The sequence below is a fragment of the Numenius arquata genome, chromosome 2 (assembly GCF_964106895.1).
Source record: "Numenius arquata chromosome 2, bNumArq3.hap1.1, whole genome shotgun sequence".
Lineage (NCBI taxonomy): Eukaryota > Metazoa > Chordata > Aves > Charadriiformes > Scolopacidae > Numenius > Numenius arquata.
Window position 1 is genome coordinate 125,555,359 of NC_133577.1, and position 20,802 is coordinate 125,576,160.

Consider the following 20,802-nt stretch of genomic DNA (forward strand, 5'->3'; position numbering starts at 1 on the left):
GCAATTTTCCCCAGCATTAAAGTTAGTCCTGTGTCTCTCAACCCAGGACACACATCCAGGCCCGCGCCTGCTGTCGCGGCCAAGTGTTTGTGGGTGCTCGTTCTAAGCCTAGAGAGGGGTGTAAACACTTTGCCATACTGAAGAAAAAGCTTCCGTCGGAAACCTCGCTGCTCAACAATCTGGATTTTAAACACCAAACAAATGCCAGATTCACCCTGAAATTCAGGGTTGCACCAGCGTTTTCCTCCTGGGGCAACTTCGGGGTTGCCCAAGAGCCGACATCACGCCCAGACGCGCGTCAGGAGCGGTTCAAGGCAACTGGGAGGTTTGGTGCAACTCAATTTACGGCTGGAAAATGCCGTAAGATATCCAGACGAGGACACGGGGCAGGCCAGGAGGACAAAGCGGAGACACCAGACGTAGACTGCAAAACGCAACGCACAACATCCATTAGATCACCCGTTACATCCTAACTGGGTATTGCGCCCCTCTTATTCCCGGTATTGTATGACAGTGACAACCCGCACAGGCCTGGCAGCGCTGTGCCGAGTGTTCCCCCTCTCCCTCCCCCCTCAGAAACGCCACCCTTCACCACCAGAGTGACGCGCTCTGACGCCTCGCGGCCAGAGATACGTCACGGGAGTGACGTCACGCGGGGCGACAAGGTGAATCGTGCCGCTGAGGCCACCAAGAAAGCGCCATTCAGGGCCCATTCCCCCCCACCACTTCCTTTTCCCGCCGCCGTGAGGGACGGCACCGCAAAGACACCCACCCACCCTCTCTCCCCTCCTCTACTCCCTCCGCCACTTCCGCCTCCGCAGCCTCCCGGTAACCCGAGCAGGGCCGCCCGCCGTCAGGACCCCGACTCGGGGCTGCCTTCCGCGCTGCCTGACCCCCGCCCGTAGGGAAGCGCCCCTCGCCGAGCCGTCCGGAGCGGCGGCGACGGGCCGGTTCGGCGGCGCCTCCCTTTCTATCGCGCCTGGGCGCCGCGGGGCGGGTGGGGCGCGCAGGGTCGGGGCGGTGCTGTCGGTCAGGCAGCGCGGCGGGCGCCCCGGGAGGGAGCGCGGCGGGCGTCGTGAGGGGAGAAGAGCGAGGGGGCCTCGGGGCGGCGGGGAGGGGGCAGCGGCGAGCGGAGGAGTCCGTGCTTCCCGGCGGGCTGGGCCGATGTCCGCACCGGGCGGAGGTAGCTGGGCTGGGGATGGTGGCGGCGGCGGGGAGGCACCAGCCGTTCCGGGTAGAGTGGCCCGGAGGGCGGGGCGGGCAGCGCCGTGGTGTGTGGGGAAGAGGGCCCGGTGGGAGGGCCTGCCGGAGGCGGGGGCCGTGAGGCGGCGCGGGGAGGGGGTTCCTCGGGGCTGAGGTGTCTCGAGGCAGAGGGGGCCGTGAGGGTGAGGAGAAGGAAGGGCTGGGGTGGTTGAGGGTGACGAGAAGGAAGGGCTGGGGTGGTTGAGGGTGACGAGAAGGAAGGGCTGGGGGGGGGGGTGTGTGAGGAGAAGGAAGGGCGGGGGGGGGTGTGTGTGAGGAGAAGGAAGGGCTGGGGGGGGGTGTGTGTGAGGAGAAGGAAGGGCTGGGGGGGGTGTGTGTGAGGAGAAGGAAGGGCTGGAGGGGGTGTGTGTGAGGGGAAGGAAGGGCTGGGGGGGTGTGTGTGAGGGGAAGGAAGGGCTGGGGGGGTGTGTGTGAGGGGAAGGAAGGGCTGGGGGGGGTGTGAGGGGAAGGAAGGGCTGGGGGGGGTGTGAGGGGAAGGAAGGGCTGGGGGGGGGTGTGAGGGGAAGGAAGGGCTGGGGGGGGGGTGTGAGGGGAAGGAAGGGCTGGGGGGGGGGTGAGGGGAAGGAAGGGCTGGGGGGGTGTGAGGGGAAGGAAGGGCTGGGGGGGTGTGAGGGGAAGGAAGGGCTGGGGGGGTGTGAGGGGAAGGAAGGGCTGGGGGGGGGTGTGAGGGGAAGGAAGGGCTGGGGGGGGGTGTGAGGGGAAGGAAGGGCTGGGGGGGGGTGTGAGGGGAAGGAAGGGCTGGGGGGGGGTGTGAGGGGAAGGAAGGGCTGGGGGGGGGTGAGGGGAAGGAAGGGCTGGGGGGGGCGAGGGGAAGGAAGGGCTGGGGGGGGCGAGGGTGAGGGGAAGGAAGGGCTGGGGGGGGGCGAGGGTGAGGGGAAGGAAGGGCTGGGGGGGGCGAGGGTGAGGGTGAGGGGAAGGAAGGGCTGGGGGGGGCGAGGGTGAGGGTGAGGGGAAGGAAGGGCTGGGGTGGGTGTGTGAGGGTGAGGGGAAGGAAGGGCTGGGGGGGGTGTGTGTGTGAAGGTGCCTGCAGGGCACCGGGAGGCGGTGGCAGGGAGCGGGGCAGGCGGCTGTTTTTCTCAGCAGGGAAGGTAGAGCCCGGGAAGGTGGTCGGGTCGTTGGAGAGCTCGGCTGCGCGGGTTGACATGTGTAGAGGCGTCCAGGAGGAAGCGAGGAGGGTTGTTAGCCAAGAAGTCTCTTGCTCCGTGTATATTTAGCGACTTGCCTGTTGGGCCTCTTTTTTTACCCCAGTGAAAAGCCTGTTCCTGCAGATCTGACAGCAAAACACTTTCTCCGAGACCTATGGAATCGAAAGTAAAACTGCCCGGCTGGTTAGGCAGGCCTGCCTTCCCTGCCAGTGTGTAGGGGGGGCTTTTTTCTCTGCACTGTAATTTCCTGTCTTGCTCTCTGGGTCTCGTCTTTCAAAACTCGTGGCTAAGTTTATTTTCTTCTGAGTGGCCACGGTATTTTTCTTATGTTCCTTCCCTTACTTTAAGAGAAGCTTTAATTGCATTTCAGTTCTTGAAACTTTAATTTCTAACAGTGAAGAAGTTTGTTGCTCTTTTAGCTTTTTCAGCTGGTCAGAAGTTGGACATCTTGCCTACATTCTTTATTTCCCTTATCACTTTTGTAATAGAGTAGCTGCATAAAGGACTGTTTATGTGATCAATTTAAAAAAGATGTCAAAAATCTCAATATTCTTAGTTTAATAAAGCCGTATTTCTTCTCCTGATACTTGTGTTTGCAAGGATTGAGATCCAGGTTCATGGTATTGCAGTCTGTGACAATAGACTGGTTTTAATTATTTGAGAGGATTTAAGCATATCAGGCCAAGGTGTTGATGTTTATCCTTTTATTGTGAATGATGACTAGATTAATACTGCAGAATAACTTTTATGAATCTTTGATTTCTAAATGAAACCAGATTCTTTTATGAATCTTTGGTACATAGATGCTTTTTCTTAAATATTGCCTGTGTATTTTAAGACCCCTTTCTTAAGTCATGGATCCAATCCCATCAGTTTTCAAATTCTGAGATTGGTGTGAAAAGAACTAAGTAGAAATTTAGGTGCAGTAAAATGTTTCTTAAGTAAGAATGAGTTAAGGTTGGTCAAGTAGTGAAAAATTAAGAGGAATCTTTTCCTCTGGAGAAATTGCATCTGTAAGTGATGAAACTAAGACGATAGAGTATTAAAGCATCTAAACGTCACTACAAAAATGGACTGCCAAGAGTCCAAAAGTGTATGGAATGCTTGTCTAGTGTCTGTCTTCTCTGCCTTTCCTAGTTTTCAACTGTGAGCACCAATTCTTCCTATCTGTTGGCTTATGAAGTTCATGTCACTATCTTGCCTTTTCATCAGCATGTTCACATAAACATTAGGTATTAAGTAGAAGTTCTCTTAATGATTTTCTCTTAATGCTTCTTTACCATTCCTTTAATCTTGACAAACTGTGTATCTTCAGCCTTATTTCCTATGGGAATGAGACCCAGGCAGACCTGCTGCCAGTCTATTTCCATTTTTCTCTGCTTACTGCAACTTTTGAACCTTTTGGGCCAGTTTCGGTCAAGTTAGGCAGATGTTCTGAAGATATAAACTTTCTGCAGATGTTGTGATAACTGGCAGCTGAGGAAAAGTAACAAGGCCTGAATTAACATTCCTGCTGAGGGAAGGGCTATGGTGTAGGCTCAGTGGACAGTGCTGTTTTGTCTGTGCTGTTAGGTGACACTGGGGTGGTGACCGGTGAGAAGCGGTGTGGGTATGTATAGCTTGGAGGCAGCAACCGCGCTGCCTGCCTCCTGCCATCAGTGGTTGGTAGACATAAATGAACTGGCATTACGGTTGGAAGGGTTTGCCAGGTAAGGAGCTATGGACGTAGCAGGTAGTGAGGAGTACTGTAACATATGTATTATGTGATACAGGACAGAAACGTATTATACAGATTATTGGGGTTGTTTTAGTCACCAGTGTTTATGGGGGAAAAAGCAGATAATACTGCCTTGTGGTTGAAATCACAATATACCTGATTATGCTCCATCCCTTTTCTTTTTGTCCCATCTTCTGTATTTTGCGTTTATACAACGAAATCTTAAATACATCTTTAAAACATAATTCTTTGTTCCTAAATTTAGTAAGATTTTAAGTACTGTAATGATTTTGGTAAGTGACCGTTGTTAAAAGTTACATGTGTACCTGGGTATTTTGTTTTGTTGGGTTTTTTTCCCAGTTGTAATTGACTACCCTACTAACAACAAGTGGGGGGACGAAGATAAAAGCTGGAGTATTGGAAATGTGACATGCCTTTCCAGCATTTCTTTAATCAAACAACCTTTTTCTCCCAATGTTTTCCTTTAAACTTGGCTCCAAATTTATTATCTCTCAGTACCTAACACCTTTTTTTTAATTAATGTGTTACTCTGTTTTCTTCTTAATAGAATTCTTGGTGAAAAACTTTTTAATACAATTATTGGAGAGTCTCATGCAATGTTCTAATGGACCTAATCTTACTAGTAAGATATTACGGTGATGTTTAAATGCTAAAAGCTTCCCTTTCAAACCCCTTTTGTTAGTTGTTAAAAACAGTGGGAGGGGTAGTTTAGCTGTCCCAAACTGATGGAATTTCCAACATGGATTTGTAGTGAGAAAAGATTAGTAAACTGTTGTTGTTGAATTTGAAACAGAACATGTAGAGGATTTGCATCTCCCAGGTGGATCTGTGAGGAACAGGTCCCACTTAACTGGCCTACAGAGATGGAAAAATTAGTTCAGACCTTTAATATGAAGTGGCTTGAGGGGCTGCTTCGTTGCCTGGGTTTTGTTGAATTTTTTTTTTTTAATTTTTTTTTCCCTTTGGTTAAGTACTGATTTAATAATAATAATAATACTCTTTAAGATGATGTTGATCAGTGTTTTTGAAATCCAAGTAGTTCTGAGATGTTGAGCTGTGAAACCTTTTAGTTGTAGACATGCATTAGGGAGCCAAATTTGCTAGTACTTGTTTAAGCAATGCTGATTTGATGGTCTCACTTCCATAAATCAGTGTCAGAAACATTTTTTTGTTGGTGCTGTTGCCAATTGCTGTCAAAGAGGGCAAGTCCTGAATAGGTTCTCCATTGATAAGTTGTCTCTGCCCATATCTGAATATACTGTGAATGTTTGCAAATGTTTTTTTTCCTCGGAAGACCTGGATGAACATCTTAAAAACTGTAATGCAGCATTCCATACGGGATAGTCAGTATATGAATCTGTTTTGTTATGCTCTGGGGTCAGGGAGAGAATGTGGAATACTTTGATAGAAACAGAGATTTTCTTTAGCATGCTGTCCAATTTCTAGATATCTTGCAAAACAGTTAAAAATAATACTGGAAACACTTTACAGTAGATTGGAATGCAAGTGTCTCATTATCTGCTTTGTTGAGGAGATGCAGGAAATATGTGAATTTAGCATATTTTCATCATCCAGTCTGAGTAAAATGTTAGAAAGGCAAAAGTAGGGGTGGTACTTGGGAATCAAAATAGTATTACTAATAAAAAGTAAGTGGTGGTTCTTTAGGGAGGTATCCCATGCAATCGTATTCTATGAGCCCTGCCTCAGTATGCATTTAACTTGAAGCGCATAAATATGTGAAAATTAATTTAAGAAATGAATTTAGTGTGAAGTAAATGAGTCTTAGGTGTTTCTAATTGCCTCTTTCAGTCCTGTCTGATCCTGTCTGATTCTGGACATGAGTCTGCAGAATGCCCCTGCATTAAGGCCAGCTGCATTCTAGACTGTAGTAACAAGAAATATCCAGCAGGTTGAGGAAGGTGGGTCTTCCCCTCTATTTGATACTTAAGGACCACATCTGGACACGACGTCCAGTTGTAGATTCTCAGTTCCAGGAAAGGCATTGGCATGCTGGAGCAAGTCCATGGGAGGGCCACCCAGCTCATTAAGAGGCTGGAGGACATGATATCTGAAGAGAGACTAAGAACGGGGTTTCTTCATCTGTAAGAAGAGAGGGGGAAGTGTTGTTACTCTCTACAACAATCTAATGGGGCAGTATAGAAAAAATGGAGCTGGGTTCTCCTCAAAGCTGTACAGGGATAGGATGAGAGGAAATGGACATAAGATGAGCCATAGCAATTTCCAGGATGATATTAGGAAAAGCTTTTTCACGGTGTGGTTTTTCAGGTATTGGAATAGGGGCCCAGAGAGGGCCATTGCATCTCCATCCTTGGAGATACTCAAAACTTAGCTATCCAAGTCCCTGATCTGATTTGTCCTGCTTTGAGCAAGGGAGTGGACTAGGTCACCTCCAGAGTTTCCTTCTGATCTAAATTATTCTGTGATTATCCTTTTTTGTTCAGTATTTGTTATCTTTTGGATCCTTAGCCAACTGAAACTAAATTGTGTTAGGTCATACAGAGAAAAAATCAGGAAGGCAAAAGCCCAGCTAGAACTCAACCTGGCCATTAATATAAGGGACAACAAAAAAAGTTTCTATAAATATATCAACAAAAAGAGAGTGACAGAGAATGTCCATCCCTTACTGGATGCGGGGGGAAACCTTGCAACCAAGGATGAGGAGAAGGCTGAGATACTTAATGCCTTCTTTACCTCTGTCTTTAATAGTCAGACCAGCTACCCCCAGGGTGTTCAGCTTCTTGGGCTGGAAGATAAGAATGGAGAACAGAACAACTCCCCTGTAATCCAAGAGGAAGTAGTTAATGATTTGCTTATGCACCTGGACACGCATAAGTCTATGGGGCCGGATGGCATTCACCCAAAGGTTCTCAGGGAGCTGGCAAGAGAGCTTACCAAGCCTCTCTCCATTATTTATCAACAATCCTGGTCAACAGGAGAGGTGCCAGATGACTGGAGGGTGGCCAATGTGACGCCCATCTACAAGAAGGGCCGGAAGGAGGATCCTGGAAACTACAGGCCTGTCAGCCTGACCTCAGTACCGGGAAAGATCATGGAAAGGATCATCCTGAGTGAGCTCTCAAGGCATGTGCAGGGCAGCCAAGGGATCAGGGCCAGCCAGCATGGGTTTATGAGAGGGAGGTCCTGCCTGACCAACTTGATCTCTTTCTATGACCATGTGACCCGCTTTCTCGATGAGGGGAAGGCTGTGGACGTTGTCTACCTGGACTTTGGTAAGGCCTTTGACACCGTCCCTCACGGCATTCTCCTGGAGAAACTGGAGAATCATGGCATAGACAAGTGTACCCTCCGCTGGATAAAAAACTGGCTGGATGGCCGTGCTCAGCGAGTTGTGATTAATGGAGCAAAATCTGGTTGGCGGCCGGTCATCAGTGGTGTCCCTCAGGGCTCAGTTTTGGGGCCAGTCTTGTTCAATATCTTCATTGATGATCTAGATAAGGGGATTGAGTGCACCCTCAGTAAGTTTGCGGATGACACCAAACTAGGTGGGAGTGTTGATCTGCTTGAGGGTCGGCAGGCTCTACAGAGGGACCTGGACAGGTTGGACCAATGGGCCAAGGCCAATGGGATGAGGTTTAATAAGGCCAAGTGCCGGGTTCTGCATTTCGGTCACAACAACCCCAAGCAATGCTACAGGCTTGGGGAAGAGTGGCTGGAAAGCTGCCTGGCAGAAAAGGACCTGGGAGTGTTAGTGGACAGCCGGCTTAACATGAGCCAGCAGTGTGCCCAGGCAGCCAAGAAGGCCAACGGCATCCTGGCCTGTATCAGGAATAGCGTGGCCAGCAGGAGCAGGGAAGTCATCGTGCCTCTGTACTCGGCACTGGTGAGGCCTCACCTCGAGTACTGTGTTCAGTTTTGGGCCCCTCACTACAGGAAAGACATTGAAGTGCTGGAGCGTGTCCAGAGGAGAGCCACCAAGCTGGTGAGGGGTCTGGAGAACAAGTCATATGAGGAGAGGCTGAGGGAACTGGGCATGTTTAGTTTGGAGAAGAGGAGGCTGAGGGGAGACCTCATTGCCCTCTACAACTACCTGAAAGGAAACTGTAGAGAGGCGGGGGTTGGCCTCTTCTCCCAAGGGAATAACGACAGGACCAGAGGAAATGGTCTGAAGTTGCGGCAGGGGAGGTTTAGATTAGATATTAGGAAGAATTACTTTACTGAGAGAGTGGTCAAGCACTGGAACAGCCTGCCCAGGGAGGTGGTGGAGTCACCATCCCTGGAGGTATTTAAGAAACGTGTAGACGTGGCTCTTCAGGGCATGCTCTAGTGCCCGGGATTGTTGGTTTGTGGTGGGGTGTTGTGTGTGGGGTTTAGTTGATGGATGCTGCTTGCTTTTTTTTTTTTTTTTTTTTTTTTTTTTTTTTTTTTTGGGGGGGGTGTTGTTGTTTGTTTGGTTTTGTGTTGTGTTTTTTTGTTTGTTTGTGTGTTTTTGTGTTTTGTTTGTTTTTTTTTTTTTTTTTAATGTGGTTGGACTCGATGATCTCAAAGGTCCCTTCCAACCACTAAGATTCTGTGATTCTGTGATTCTGTAAAGCTTAGAGGGCTAGAAACCCCAAAAGATGCTGAAGCTCCTACAAGTTGCCAGAAAAACTTGAGTAGGAAGACATACAAATTGAAGCCTTTGATAATTTTTGATAGCCTTTCTGTTATTGTTCCCACTTGTTCTGCTGGCAGGGCGGTTTGTGTGTGCATCTTAGTCAGTACAGCACGCTTTTTGAGGTGGGAAGAGTGCTTGAGGTGACTGGGGAAATCCTGGGAAGAGGTAAGGAAAGAGGGGAACAAGGTGATGCCTTTTAGCAATGAGGACAGGCTGGAGTGTCTTGTCTGACCTCATGGTTGACCCTGCTTTGAGCAGGAGGTTGAACCCTTTCAGGTCCTGTCCAACCTGCGTTATCCTGTGATACTAAGTAGAGGTATTGGAAAGGGAAGTATGCTTAGGAGGTGTGTAGGAAGGTCAGTGAGGTGCAGGTGCATGCTGATGAATCGGCTATTTTTATTCATTTTTAAGTCTGGGGTGCTTTGCTTTCATCAGTCTTGGATTATTTTTTTCACATGGACTTCTGGTTTTTATTTCAAGCTTTTGTATTCCTCAAGTTGCCCCATCCCTGGAAGTGTTCAAGGCCAGGCTGGATGGGGCTTTAAGCAACCTGCTCTAGTGAGAGGTGTCCCTGCCCATGGCAGGGGGGTTGGAACTAGATGATCTTTAAGGTCCTTTCCAACTCTAGCCATTCTATGATTCTATGATTCTATGAAGTTGAAGAAATGTCAAATGTTTTTACTTCACAATTCACGCTGAAGACAGCTTTGCAGTATAACACTAACAAAATGATTTGTTTTAACCTGTTATTAGGTCCAGTCCTTAGTTCAAGAAAACTTACCTTAAACCTGCTTTTTATTCTGAGTCAGGCATTTGTCAGGTACCTTACTTAGTTAAGAACTAAGTGAGTATGGGTGGGCTGTGAAAGTGACTTTATATATCAACAAGTTTAAAGTACCTCTTTTCCTGTCATTCTGCAGACTTGCCTGGGTAACACAATGCCAGCTGAGCGCAAAAAGCCAGCAAATATGGAAGAAAAAGAATCTCTGTTAAATAATAAAGAAAAAGAATTTAGTGAAAGGCGACCAGCGAGCACCAGGGAGAAGCCAAAAGAAGATGTCAAGGTTGGCATGAAGAGAGAGACTTTAAAGGTTCCTGAAGATAAAAAGAAAAAACTGGAAGAGGATAAAAGAAAAAAAGAAGACAAGGAGCGGAAGAAAAAGGAAGAGGATAAAGTAAAGGCAGAAGAAGAGCAAAAGAAGAAAGAGGAGGAAGAGAAAAAGAAACTTGAAGAAGAGGAGAAAAAGAAACTAGAGGAGGAAGAGAAAAAGAAACAAGAAGAAGCAGCTGCTCAACTGAAGTAAGTTGCCTTTTAATGGTTTAATTGTGCCAAAAGCTAGTTCTGCTAACAGGGTTGTGGGCAGAATTATAAAAGATAAACTGTTTGAGTTTCTTATTATATGTAGCGTTACACATTTCACATGGCTAGCTGAGCATGCTTTATGACTTCTGTGTAGTTTTGAGTTTTCACCTCTACCTTCTGTTACTTCAGTCTCTGTTACGCGTTAGGGATAGTGTTCTCTGTGTAATGACCATGTAATGCACAAATATGATTAAATGAAGAAGCACAGTTTCCTTTTAGATGGAGAAGTGTTAATGTCATAAAATTGGGAATACAGGCTCTAGGGCGTCCACAGACCGTAACAGGAGCAAATCTGCTGTGAGGGATAACTGTAATTTCTGTTAATCGGTCATAGACAATCGATACCTGGATGGCAAACACAGAATGTAACCTGGCAGTTTAATATGTGATATTACCAAGAATATGTTTCTTACGATGTTATCAAAAGGTATTGCAGTGTTGAAGATGGCATCTTTAGACCAATAAATCCAAAATTCCAGACATTCTTGTGTTTTAAGTATGTCAGTTCCTAAGACTAAGGCAACATCATAGCTGAATTCTAGCTGGTGCAGATGTATTTCACCTATTTAAAGTTTTCATTATAATTTCAGTAGTCTGGGAATAAAAGATTTCCCTTAGCTGTGTAATACAGTAACCTGTTGAAAGGTGGTTGCTCTCTTCTGTAAGCACTTCACCTCTCTCTGGAGTAAATGGAGTTGTATGTTTGTTTTCTAAGTCTGTTGGGGTTCATATGTTCTGCATATGTTTGAGAAATTCTGTTTTTTAACAAGTAGTGCTTGACTTTTGCAGCAAAAAATTAGAGTAGTTAATGAAGCAGGTGTTTTGGCTTTCTAGGATTAACTTGTATTTAACAAGTTTAAAAATAGAGTATTAAGGGGAAATTGTCTTCAGAACTACTGGAGGGTTTCCAGCTATGACTTTTTTGTTTTTTCTTTGAACCGTTAACCTGAAAGTAATATTCTGTAATGAAAATGACAAATTTTTATTTCTCTTAGAGAAAAAGAGGAAGCCCATCAGCTCCATCAGGAAGCTTGGGAACGCCATCAGGCAAGAAAGGAACTTCGCAGCAAAAACCAGAATGCACCAGACAATCGCCCTGAGGAAAACTTCTTCAGCAGACTAGATTCCAGTCTGAAGAAGAACACAGCTTTTGTTAAGAAGCTAAAAACCATTACAGAGCAACAAAGGGACTCCTTGTCCCATGACTTTAATAGCCTGAATTTAAGCAAATACATTGCAGAAGCAGTAGCTTCTATTGTGGAAGCCAAACTGAAAATATCAGACGTGAACTGCGCTGTGCACTTGTGTTCCCTCTTTCACCAGCGCTATGCTGATTTTGCTCCTTCGTTACTTCAGGCTTGGAAAAAACATTTTGAAGCAAGGAAGGAAGAGAAGACCCCTAACATTACGAAGTTAAGAACTGATTTGCGTTTCATTGCAGAATTGACAATAGTTGGGATTTTCACTGACAAGGAAGGTCTGTCTTTAATCTATGAGCAGCTTAAAAATATTATTAACGCTGATCGAGAATCCCACACTCATGTTTCTGTGGTTATCAGCTTTTGTCGGCACTGTGGAGATGACATTGCTGGTTTGGTACCAAGGAAAGTAAAAACTGTTGCAGAGAAGTTTAACTTGAGCTTTCCTCCTAGTGAGATAATTAGCCCAGAGAAACAGCAGCCCTTCCAGAATTTGTTGAAGGAATACTTTACGTCTTTGACCAAACACCTGAAAAGGGACCACAGGGAGCTACAAAATATTGAAAGACAAAACAGGTGACACTTGAATGTTGCTTTTTATTTATGGGGGAAAAAAAACCAAACCAGTTTATTTATGAAATGCCTAGATTTGTTGCAGTATTTGTAAACAAGATCTGTTAGTGGTGTGTAGAAAATAAATGTATTCTGCAATACATCTTTTAAAAGTTCTACATTTGCTCTGAATTCTTAAAAAAAGAAAAAAACCAAACAGGCTTTTTGAGTACCTTTAAAGAAAATGAAGGTTGACCTTTAGCTTTAATTCTCTTAACTCTATTAGTTTGGTGATGCTCCCTTGGCATCTTGAGAGTAATGTTTCTTTTCCAGCTGGTACTGTCCTTTTCCAGTTGGCACAATCTGATATCTCCCTTTCCACCCACACGTATCTAAGGGAGCATATGCCACAATGGTTTTGGCTTGTTTACTTTTTTTGGTGTACCAGTATGGAGGGAAAATGAGGTTAGATTAACAAGGTATCCCTTAGACTTTAATGTGGGCAAATTTTATATATTAAAATGTTGGAGGATATAGATAATTTGATTCAAATCCTCTTAAATGCCTATGTGAAATACTAATATTGAAGGGTGTGAATATACACGCCTTTAAGATCCAAACAGTTCAAATTCTACCGTGATCACATGTTTGATAATTGTTTGCTTTTCTTTAAAACATCCTGAATTGTCTATTATTTGAGCCAGCCTAAATCCAACTGCTGGTCTTAGAACGTAAGTCATTCCTAAATCTGTTTGGAAGTGTTCTAGGCAGGCAGAAATGAACATGTTGCTGCGTGTAGGCCCAGATTTCAAGTAAAAGGCTAAACATTGGTCTAAAGCCAAATGTGTGCTTGCAATACATTGAAATTTGGTGTTTCCAAACCAGGGCTTTAAACTTGGATCCACTGTGCTGATGGATATTCTGTTGCATCCTACCCAGTCTCTGTCAGCTGAGTGGTATATTTCACAGGGCCATAAACTGACTTTTGAGCTACCATTATTTCTGCAAGTACCTTATTATTTTAAAGTGTGTTATTGACTTAGTTGTTGTTTTTTTTTTAAAGGTAATGAATATAAACTTTTATACTTTCACAGTTATAACTGGTTCTGGGCACATTGGTTCTGGCTGGGATTTCAGTGGGTGAGTGTTACGAAGTCTGTATGATAGGAAATAAAGTGAAGAAAAATTTCCAAGAGATACAAAGAATGTTAAGAAACCATGAAGAAGAAAGAGCATCAGTGATCTGGGAAAATATACTCTAATGTTTACTTGCACAACTAGATAAAAATGACTGGAGAGAACCCTGAGCAGCCTGGTCCGATCCCAGCATTGAGCCTGCTTTGAGTAGATCAGACTAGAGACCCTTTGTGCACCTTATCTGAATTATCCCTGTGAACTTCAGTGCAAAGCTTTGTTTTGGGAAGGGAATGTGAAGAAGTGTAGTTTATCACTGGATAAAGATAATTCTATTATTTATCTCTGTCTGAACTTTTAGGTATTTATTTTAGCTGCTTAATAAAAGTTGGGGAATAAGTTTTTTTTAAAGATACAAGACATCAGAAAACTTTCCTGACTAATTTTATTTGCTTACAATGTGTCTGTAACGAGAGATGCTTGGCATTTGCGTGCTGTGGATGTGCAAGGCATGAGGTCAAAGGCAGGACCTTGCCTGGCAGGAACTCTGTGAATTCTATAGAAATCTTCCTAAACTGTGGATTTCTGGAAAGTGGTTGTGGTGACGTGTTGTTGGTTTTTTGTTGTGTTTTTTTTTTTTTAAAAAGGAATAATCCTATTGGAAAATAATGGTCCTCTGTGTATTTGAAACCTGATCCACTTTGCTGATAGCAACAGCTTTTATTTCCATTGTTATTCCAGAACTGGTGAAGTGAACAGGGAGTGAACTGTTCCCTCTTGTGCATCAACAGTGTATTTATACACTGTTGTATTTATATGTATTTATAACAGTGTACATATTCTTAGGTTATGACGTTTTGTCAAGTAAATACCTCTGGAATTTACCTGTGTCAGGAGAGTGACTGTGAAGTAACTGAAGCTGTACAGATTGGTTGAGTTACTTGCAAATTAATATGCTAACCTTAACAGTGCTTTAGTATTGTGTTACCTGCTGAAATGTTTAGGTGAAATTAAAGCATTATTAGACATAAGGATTTCTGCAAGTGGATAATTAGGATAACTACCTTGAGTTACACTTTGATGGTAGAACCTGATGGTTGTTTGGTTACACAGCAAAGGGCACAACAAAATCTGTGCATTGTGTCATTGGAAGGAAACAACTTGATTCCCAAATTCTAGTGTGAGTTTTCAAAAATGAGTGTTAGATATGGAAGAAACTTCTTTTGTCTAAATTAAGTGTTCAAGATCCGCTGACCTTGCGTTGTGGTACTTTGTGAAATTCTGAAGAGACACAAAGTAAGATAAGTACTGTATGCTGTACTTCTAATTGTATTCAAAAATTAATTGAGCTTTTTAAAGTTTTCTTAGTGTGCTTTAGCTGGCTTAGTTGTTAACGCTTTTGGGAACTGAAACTGAGAACCGAAACTCTTCTACTGTTCAGCACTTGGCTTTTTTTGTTTTTCAGTAATAGCACAGATCTTCTGTGCTCATGTTTATGAAGCTGCTGATACATTTTAAACTTAAAATATGTACCTAGTGGATAGCTGTCTCCATGGAAAGGCTACGAATTGGCACTTAACTTTGTTTCCTGAGTCCAAACTGAACTACTGCACTTCAGAAATTATCAGTGGTTATTTAATGTGTTAGTTTTTTCTGCTCTACTCTGTAGGAGCAGGTAGTACATGTTGTATAGGTGTGTTTTTGTAGGAGTGTTAAGAAATAAAACTCTAGCGTTACTGCTTCTTGCCCTCTAGCAAGACATCCATGTCAAGTTTTGGTTCTGAGCAGACGTGGATTTTGTTGTTCAGCTGTGAATGTTGTGTAGAAAGACGACACTTGTTTTACAATTGATCTGGAATTGAAAAAAACCAAGATTGTTATCCCTCAACTTACATTGCTTAAACTGCTTTAGAATTTTTATGCCATAAAATGTTTGGGTCTTTTGGCAAGAATGTGATTGTATACTTATTGCTTAATAAATGCCTAATCATAACGTAATCATGCAACCTACTTTAGGAATTAAGACATTTGTACCTTCTTTTGAACTTTATCTTCTGACGCTTTCATCTCAGTGCAGGGCGAGATGTCAGTGTTTACAGCTAGTTAGTCCAATGTTGCTAGCATTATTCAAACTACTGTAAAACAAACTGGAAATGTGCTAGGCAAGCTCATTCTGGCAGCTTCACTTTGAAAGCCCGTGTTTGATCTGAGCCCATTTGTACCTTTGCTGTGGTAGGCACCCAAACAGCTCGGCTGACCCAAGGTGTCCGTTGCTGGTAAAGAACTGACTGTGCCTCGTCCATGTAAGAACTGTTGATGCAGAGTGGATCATGCCATGGATGGGAAAATCTCGAGAGCCCTAGTTGAGGACAAACTGGACCATTGCTAATGAGCAACTATCTTATTCTTAGTTAACCCAAAATCAAGGATGACAGTCTTTCATCAGTCTTCTGTGGCAAGCTTTGTACTGGCAGAGATTGCCTTGTTCTGTATATTTGGTTCAAACTACTGAAAGTTCTTGTTATTTTTTTTGTCTAAAATCCAAGATAGCCTTAATTGTAGTAGAACTGAGTTGTGTTGTTCTGCATGTAATCTTCAAACTGCTTTACTGTGCACTTGTAAGCAGTGATTCCATTCCTTCAAATGCAAGTTGCTTTTGACAATGGGTGTCAATTTAAAAAATGAGAATATAAAATAAGTATGGATAGTTGCATAAAAGAAAACAAAGAGCAAGTGAAAAATATAGCTGCTCTTAATTTGGACTGATAGCCTTGAAATAATTTGGTTTGGTTGGAAAATTAATGGCCTGGTCTTAATGAGCAACTTTTCTTGAGCCTCCTGGTAATGATTGCCCATTTTATCATTTGAACAACAAGGAAATGTATTGTTGCAGATAGAAAGCAACTTTTATCCAGCTTTCATGTAATTTGAATGTTATAATTTACTACAAAAGTATTTTTACAGTGCAGGACTGTTACAGGATAATCGTGGCAAAAGAAAATTTTAGTCTTTCTCATTGGATATTGAAGTTAGAGCTTCTGTGACTGTACAACCCTCAATGATATTTGAAGTTGGTAATTCAGCATGGTTGATTGGGGGGCAAAAAAATAGCATTGCTCAGATTTCTGCTATTGCAATCTAAACAGGTATTCTCAGAGTTCCCTCAAAGGAGGAAGGTTAGTTTGGCTCAGAGTGGTTCAGCATAGCTCAAATATTTTTTAAGAAAAAAGGTCATCTTACTGTAGCTTTGTTTTTTGTAGGCGCATTCTTCACTCCAAAGGAGAGCTGAGTGAAGATCGACACAAGCAATATGAGGAATTTGCAATGTCGTATCAGAAGCTGTTGGCAAATTCTCAATCTCTAGCTGATCTTTTGGATGAAAATATGCCAGACCTTCCCCAAGAGAAACCAACACCTGAGGGTAGGTCATCTTCTACGTCTTCTAAAGCAAGTGGGGTGCTGGTCTTGGTTTGGATGTGGTGGGAAAGCTAACCAAACCCTCTTACTGATGTATTCTTTCTATTGATTTCTTTTTATTTAGGCTTTCCATTTTAAAGATATCAATAAATGATTAATACATAGGTTTTTATTAAAGTAATTAAACCTAATATGTAACCGTAACTGTTGTATATGCTGTGTAGTTATGGTAATTTAAGTGATGTCTCTTTAAATTTATTTCAGTTAATATAGGAATAAATGGAAAATTAAAAAAAAAAATTAACCTAATACTTTCCATTTAATATAATGCATTTTTAATATTTAAAGAACTGCATATGTTAGAGTTCTAAAATCTGATACTGTTAAAAAATGAGTTTCAATTATATTTTGGGTCATGATGTTATGAGCAGGAACATATTGTTAAGCCAGGTAAGTCACTAGGTGGCTCTCTGACCTCCTGAGGAGAAGGACAGGATTTAACTGGCAGAGCTATTCAGTGCATTAATGAATCTCAAATTTTAGGTTTAGAGATGGTGTTGAAATCATGAATGTATGGTGGGGGGTTGGCACTAGATGATCTTTAAGGTCCCTTCCAACCTAAGCCATTCTCTAATCTTTTGTCGTCTTTGAAGTGGTCTTGAGCTTAAAAAAGCTGTATTTCTTGAATACCTCTAAACTTAAAATTATTCTTTTTAAACTTCTGTTCTTAAAATACAGTGGGATACAATTCATCATGCTCAAAGCAATTACTTTTGATAGTAATGTAGTTAGTCTGTTATAGCTTTCCTTTCTAATACCATGTAATGTGTTGCTTGATTTTACTTGATTTGACTTTCACTCTGACTCTGTGTTTACTATCAGTACTAAATTTACATTTTTAAAATAGCTTATTGCTATATCTAATATTAAGATTGGGTTGTTAAAAGCACTTTAAATTATATATTGCAATATTTAAGTGAAAACAGTGGTAGTAATAAATAGGTTAACGTCTTTCTAAAAGTATTTTTTAAAATACTTAAAGGTGCCTCTCTTTTTAGAAGGTGAGAAATTTGTGTAAGTAACTTTCTTATGGTTTTGCTATTTTTGCAGAACATGGACCCGGTATTGATATTTTCACACCAGGAAAACCTGGCGAATATGACCTGGAGGGGGGTATCTGGGAAGATGAAGATGCTAGAAACTTCTATGAGAATCTCATCGACTTGAAGGCTTTTGTGCCAGCAATTTTGTTTAAAGATAATGAAAAATGTTCCCAGAACAAGGATTCCGGCAAAGATGAATCAAGAGGTAGAACATTTAAATGAGTATTTCTTTAACGTGTCTTATCCAACAGGTATGCAGATTTGATGGAAGTAATGAGTCTTCAATGAAATAATTTGTGGTGATCGGGACGGTACACCAGTTTGGATGAATTTTAGGGAAGAAACTATGTGGGATAGGGATTATGTCTGGGTGTGATATTTAAGGAGAAAAAAAAGTAAATGCGTTTTAATACTGATAGAATTTTAAATTTAAAATAATTGGCCGTTAACCAATGTGAGTAAGTATTAACTTTTCTGTGAGAAACCTAAAAGTTTACCTTCTCTGAAAGATGTTAGTGTTCATTCTTTTTTTTCCACTAAATTGTTAACGATAGCTAACTGTCACAGTATAAAATTCCAGTAGATTAAAAGCCCTGGATGGTTCCTCACTTCTGATGCAGCCCTGGGTTCACAACCCGGCCTTGGTAGACTTTAGCTATAATGGGATGAAAATGACATTCACCATCGCTGGCTCAAAGTGTAACAGAAGATGCGTGTTTGGATAAGAGCAGTGTTTTAGTACTGAGGAAATGCCAACAAAGACACAGGTTACATGGTTTTCTAATATCCACACAGTAGGTCAGTGTTGAGTATTAACGGAATGTCAGCTGTGTAGCTCATGGCCCTGTTTCTGATTCTAAATTTCTGAAATTTCCCTGTGAGGATAATTAGGTGTTGGAGCAGTTTGCCCAGGGAGCCTGGAATCTGTCTTAAAAGAGATAACTGGAAAAAAAACCCTGAGAAATGTGGTCCGAATACAGGGCTCATTGGCTTTGAGCAGAGGTTGAACTAGAGACCTCGCTAGGGCCCATTCCAGACTAATTTTTTCTGGGATTCTAAACACACTGCCTGCTTTGTGGGTCTGCTATTTCCATATAATGTGTGCACTGTCTAGAACTTGTCACACTTTTGTTTGAGAAATTTAAGTATTTTAATAAGGTTGTTTGCCTTGAAAATTACTTTTTCATGAAGCACAGTCTGCAAATGAGGCTTAGAGGCCTAATAGAAGAGCAAAATGTTGTAGATAGAGCATTTTTCCAAGAGATTACTATGTCAGACTGGTGGTGTTATCAAACAAAAATATTAGCTATTCCATTCCGAATCTTCATCGAAAGATTCGTAGATGATTTGTTTTCAATGAAAGTATGATTTTTATTTGACCTTCTATGTAGCACATTTCTTCAATATTTTCCTCCTGTTCTGCTTTCTGCTTTTTTTTCTTAGTCTGTGTAAAACACTCTCTTTACCTTGCTTTGTCAATTTTTGTTATTAGTCGAGCTATGAAGAATATGTAGTGCAAACATTAAATTAGAATTTGCACCTTTGAATCTGGCTCTCTTTGAATAATGTTTGTGATATTAATTTACTGGGGTTTTGAAAGATACTGTTTTTCTGTGTGACCTTCCCAGTATGCAAGGTTTTTTTGCTTGCACATGCCATGTCATGCCCTGACAATCCATTTTAAGCACTTTTGGGCTTAGATTGCTACATTCTGAATATCTCGTTCTGTTGGAATGTATGCATGCCATCAACGAAGATGTACCAGTTGTAGTTCAAAACAAACCAAAGCACTGAAAACTGTTGGCAATCCTTAACAGACCCCAATGTAGGTAAATGTTTGCAGCTTTCAGGTGTGTGGATAAAGCTGTATGAGGGATATCAAACCACTAAGACCAAACAGATGAGACAGTATAGTCTCAAGAAGTAGATATTCTTTACTCAGTTTCCTTTTAAGAAGACTTAAGCACTAGAGAGATGTAGGTTTAGCAACGCACGTCTTCCTGTATTCTAGTCATGACTGCGTGTATTTAATAATTTAATATTTCTACTTAATTTTTAAATAGATTCAAAAGATGCCAAAGATAATAAGGAAGCACCTGGGAGTGAGGATTTGGAGTTGGAGCTGGAGAACCTGGATATTAATGATGATCCTCTGGAGTTAGACTGTGGAGATGAGGCAGAAGATCTTACAAAAAAGCTTCTTGATGAGCAAGGTAAAAAGAATCGGGTTTAGAAATTCTTTACTGTTTCCTGATCTTTTGAGCTTTATGGCTTTTAGTCAGTTGATAGAGTGACTTCAGGATGAACTATATTTATTTATTTATGAAATATTAGTTGCTGGAAACTTAGGATTGTGGTCAAAAATGAATTCATAACAACTTTAAGATACAAGTGAAAAGTTTTATATGGAGGTTTATGTAGTGAAAGTTACTAATTCCTTCATATAGCTTTAAAAAATAATAATAAAATTTGAAGGTAGTTGTCTGAAAAATGACTAGAAAGAAGTATGTAGACGTCAGTGCATAAATGATTTTCTTGTGAAATATGCTTGGGGTACTAATAAAATATTTTTGGTTTTTAACTTCTATTGAAATCTAAGATTCAGCTCTGCCTTTCTGTCTTGTTAATCGTTAAAGACTTTTCTTTTGATTTTATGGCTTTACATAGCAAGATTTAAGAAATCTAACCTAATTACACGTAAAGGGCTGCAAATGACACCATGAAAATCTGTTAGTTTTACTTGGAGAAACAGCAGCAATATGTTTCTTCAAGAATTTTTCTTACAAGTTGCAAGTTTTTCCTCCAGTGATACTGAATAGTGGGAAAAGCAACATCAGGTGTTAACAGCCAAATTCATAGAGAAGCAACTGAGTGTTTTCTTTGAGCCCAGTTTGTAAGACACTTTGGTTTTGCTGCTTTGGATTTCCAAGGACCAATGCAGATTCTTTTCTTTCATTTCTTAAGCAGGAAACTTGTTCTGTCTGGAATGTGAGGAAAACAAATCATCTCTAGAGTCTACTGGCTGGAGATTCTCTGGCTTAAAAGTGACTGTGTATCAGTGTTTAAAGTGTAGGTTCGTGGAAGCAAGCTAATGTGTGGATCTGTGGGTTTGGGTGTTGAGTAGCTTCAACAACTCCTCAAAGTGCCACTCTTAGCTTAAAACAAGGATGGGTTAGGGCGTATGGATCTTTAAATTGGGTGACTCTCTTGTGTACCTAAAGTTAGTTGAGCTGAAGTTAAGCTTGGGTCTAT

General features: G+C 42.1%; 1 protein-coding gene across 1 annotated transcript in view; it reads left to right on the forward strand.

Moving 5' to 3' along the window:
- The first annotated feature begins 1,063 nt into the window (after window positions 1–1,063).
- The window catches only part of UPF2 (UPF2 regulator of nonsense mediated mRNA decay), a 70,764-nt gene continuing 51,025 nt past the window's right edge, over window positions 1,064–20,802 (forward strand). Inside the window, exons 1-6 of the mRNA XM_074168973.1 lie at window positions 1,064–1,183; window positions 9,703–10,082; window positions 11,141–11,920; window positions 16,291–16,451; window positions 17,558–17,755; window positions 19,614–19,763. Of these exons, the coding sequence (XP_074025074.1) occupies window positions 9,721–10,082; window positions 11,141–11,920; window positions 16,291–16,451; window positions 17,558–17,755; window positions 19,614–19,763 (1,651 nt within the window). The 5' untranslated portion in view covers window positions 1,064–1,183; window positions 9,703–9,720. The remainder of the gene's footprint in view (window positions 1,184–9,702; window positions 10,083–11,140; window positions 11,921–16,290; window positions 16,452–17,557; window positions 17,756–19,613; window positions 19,764–20,802) is intronic.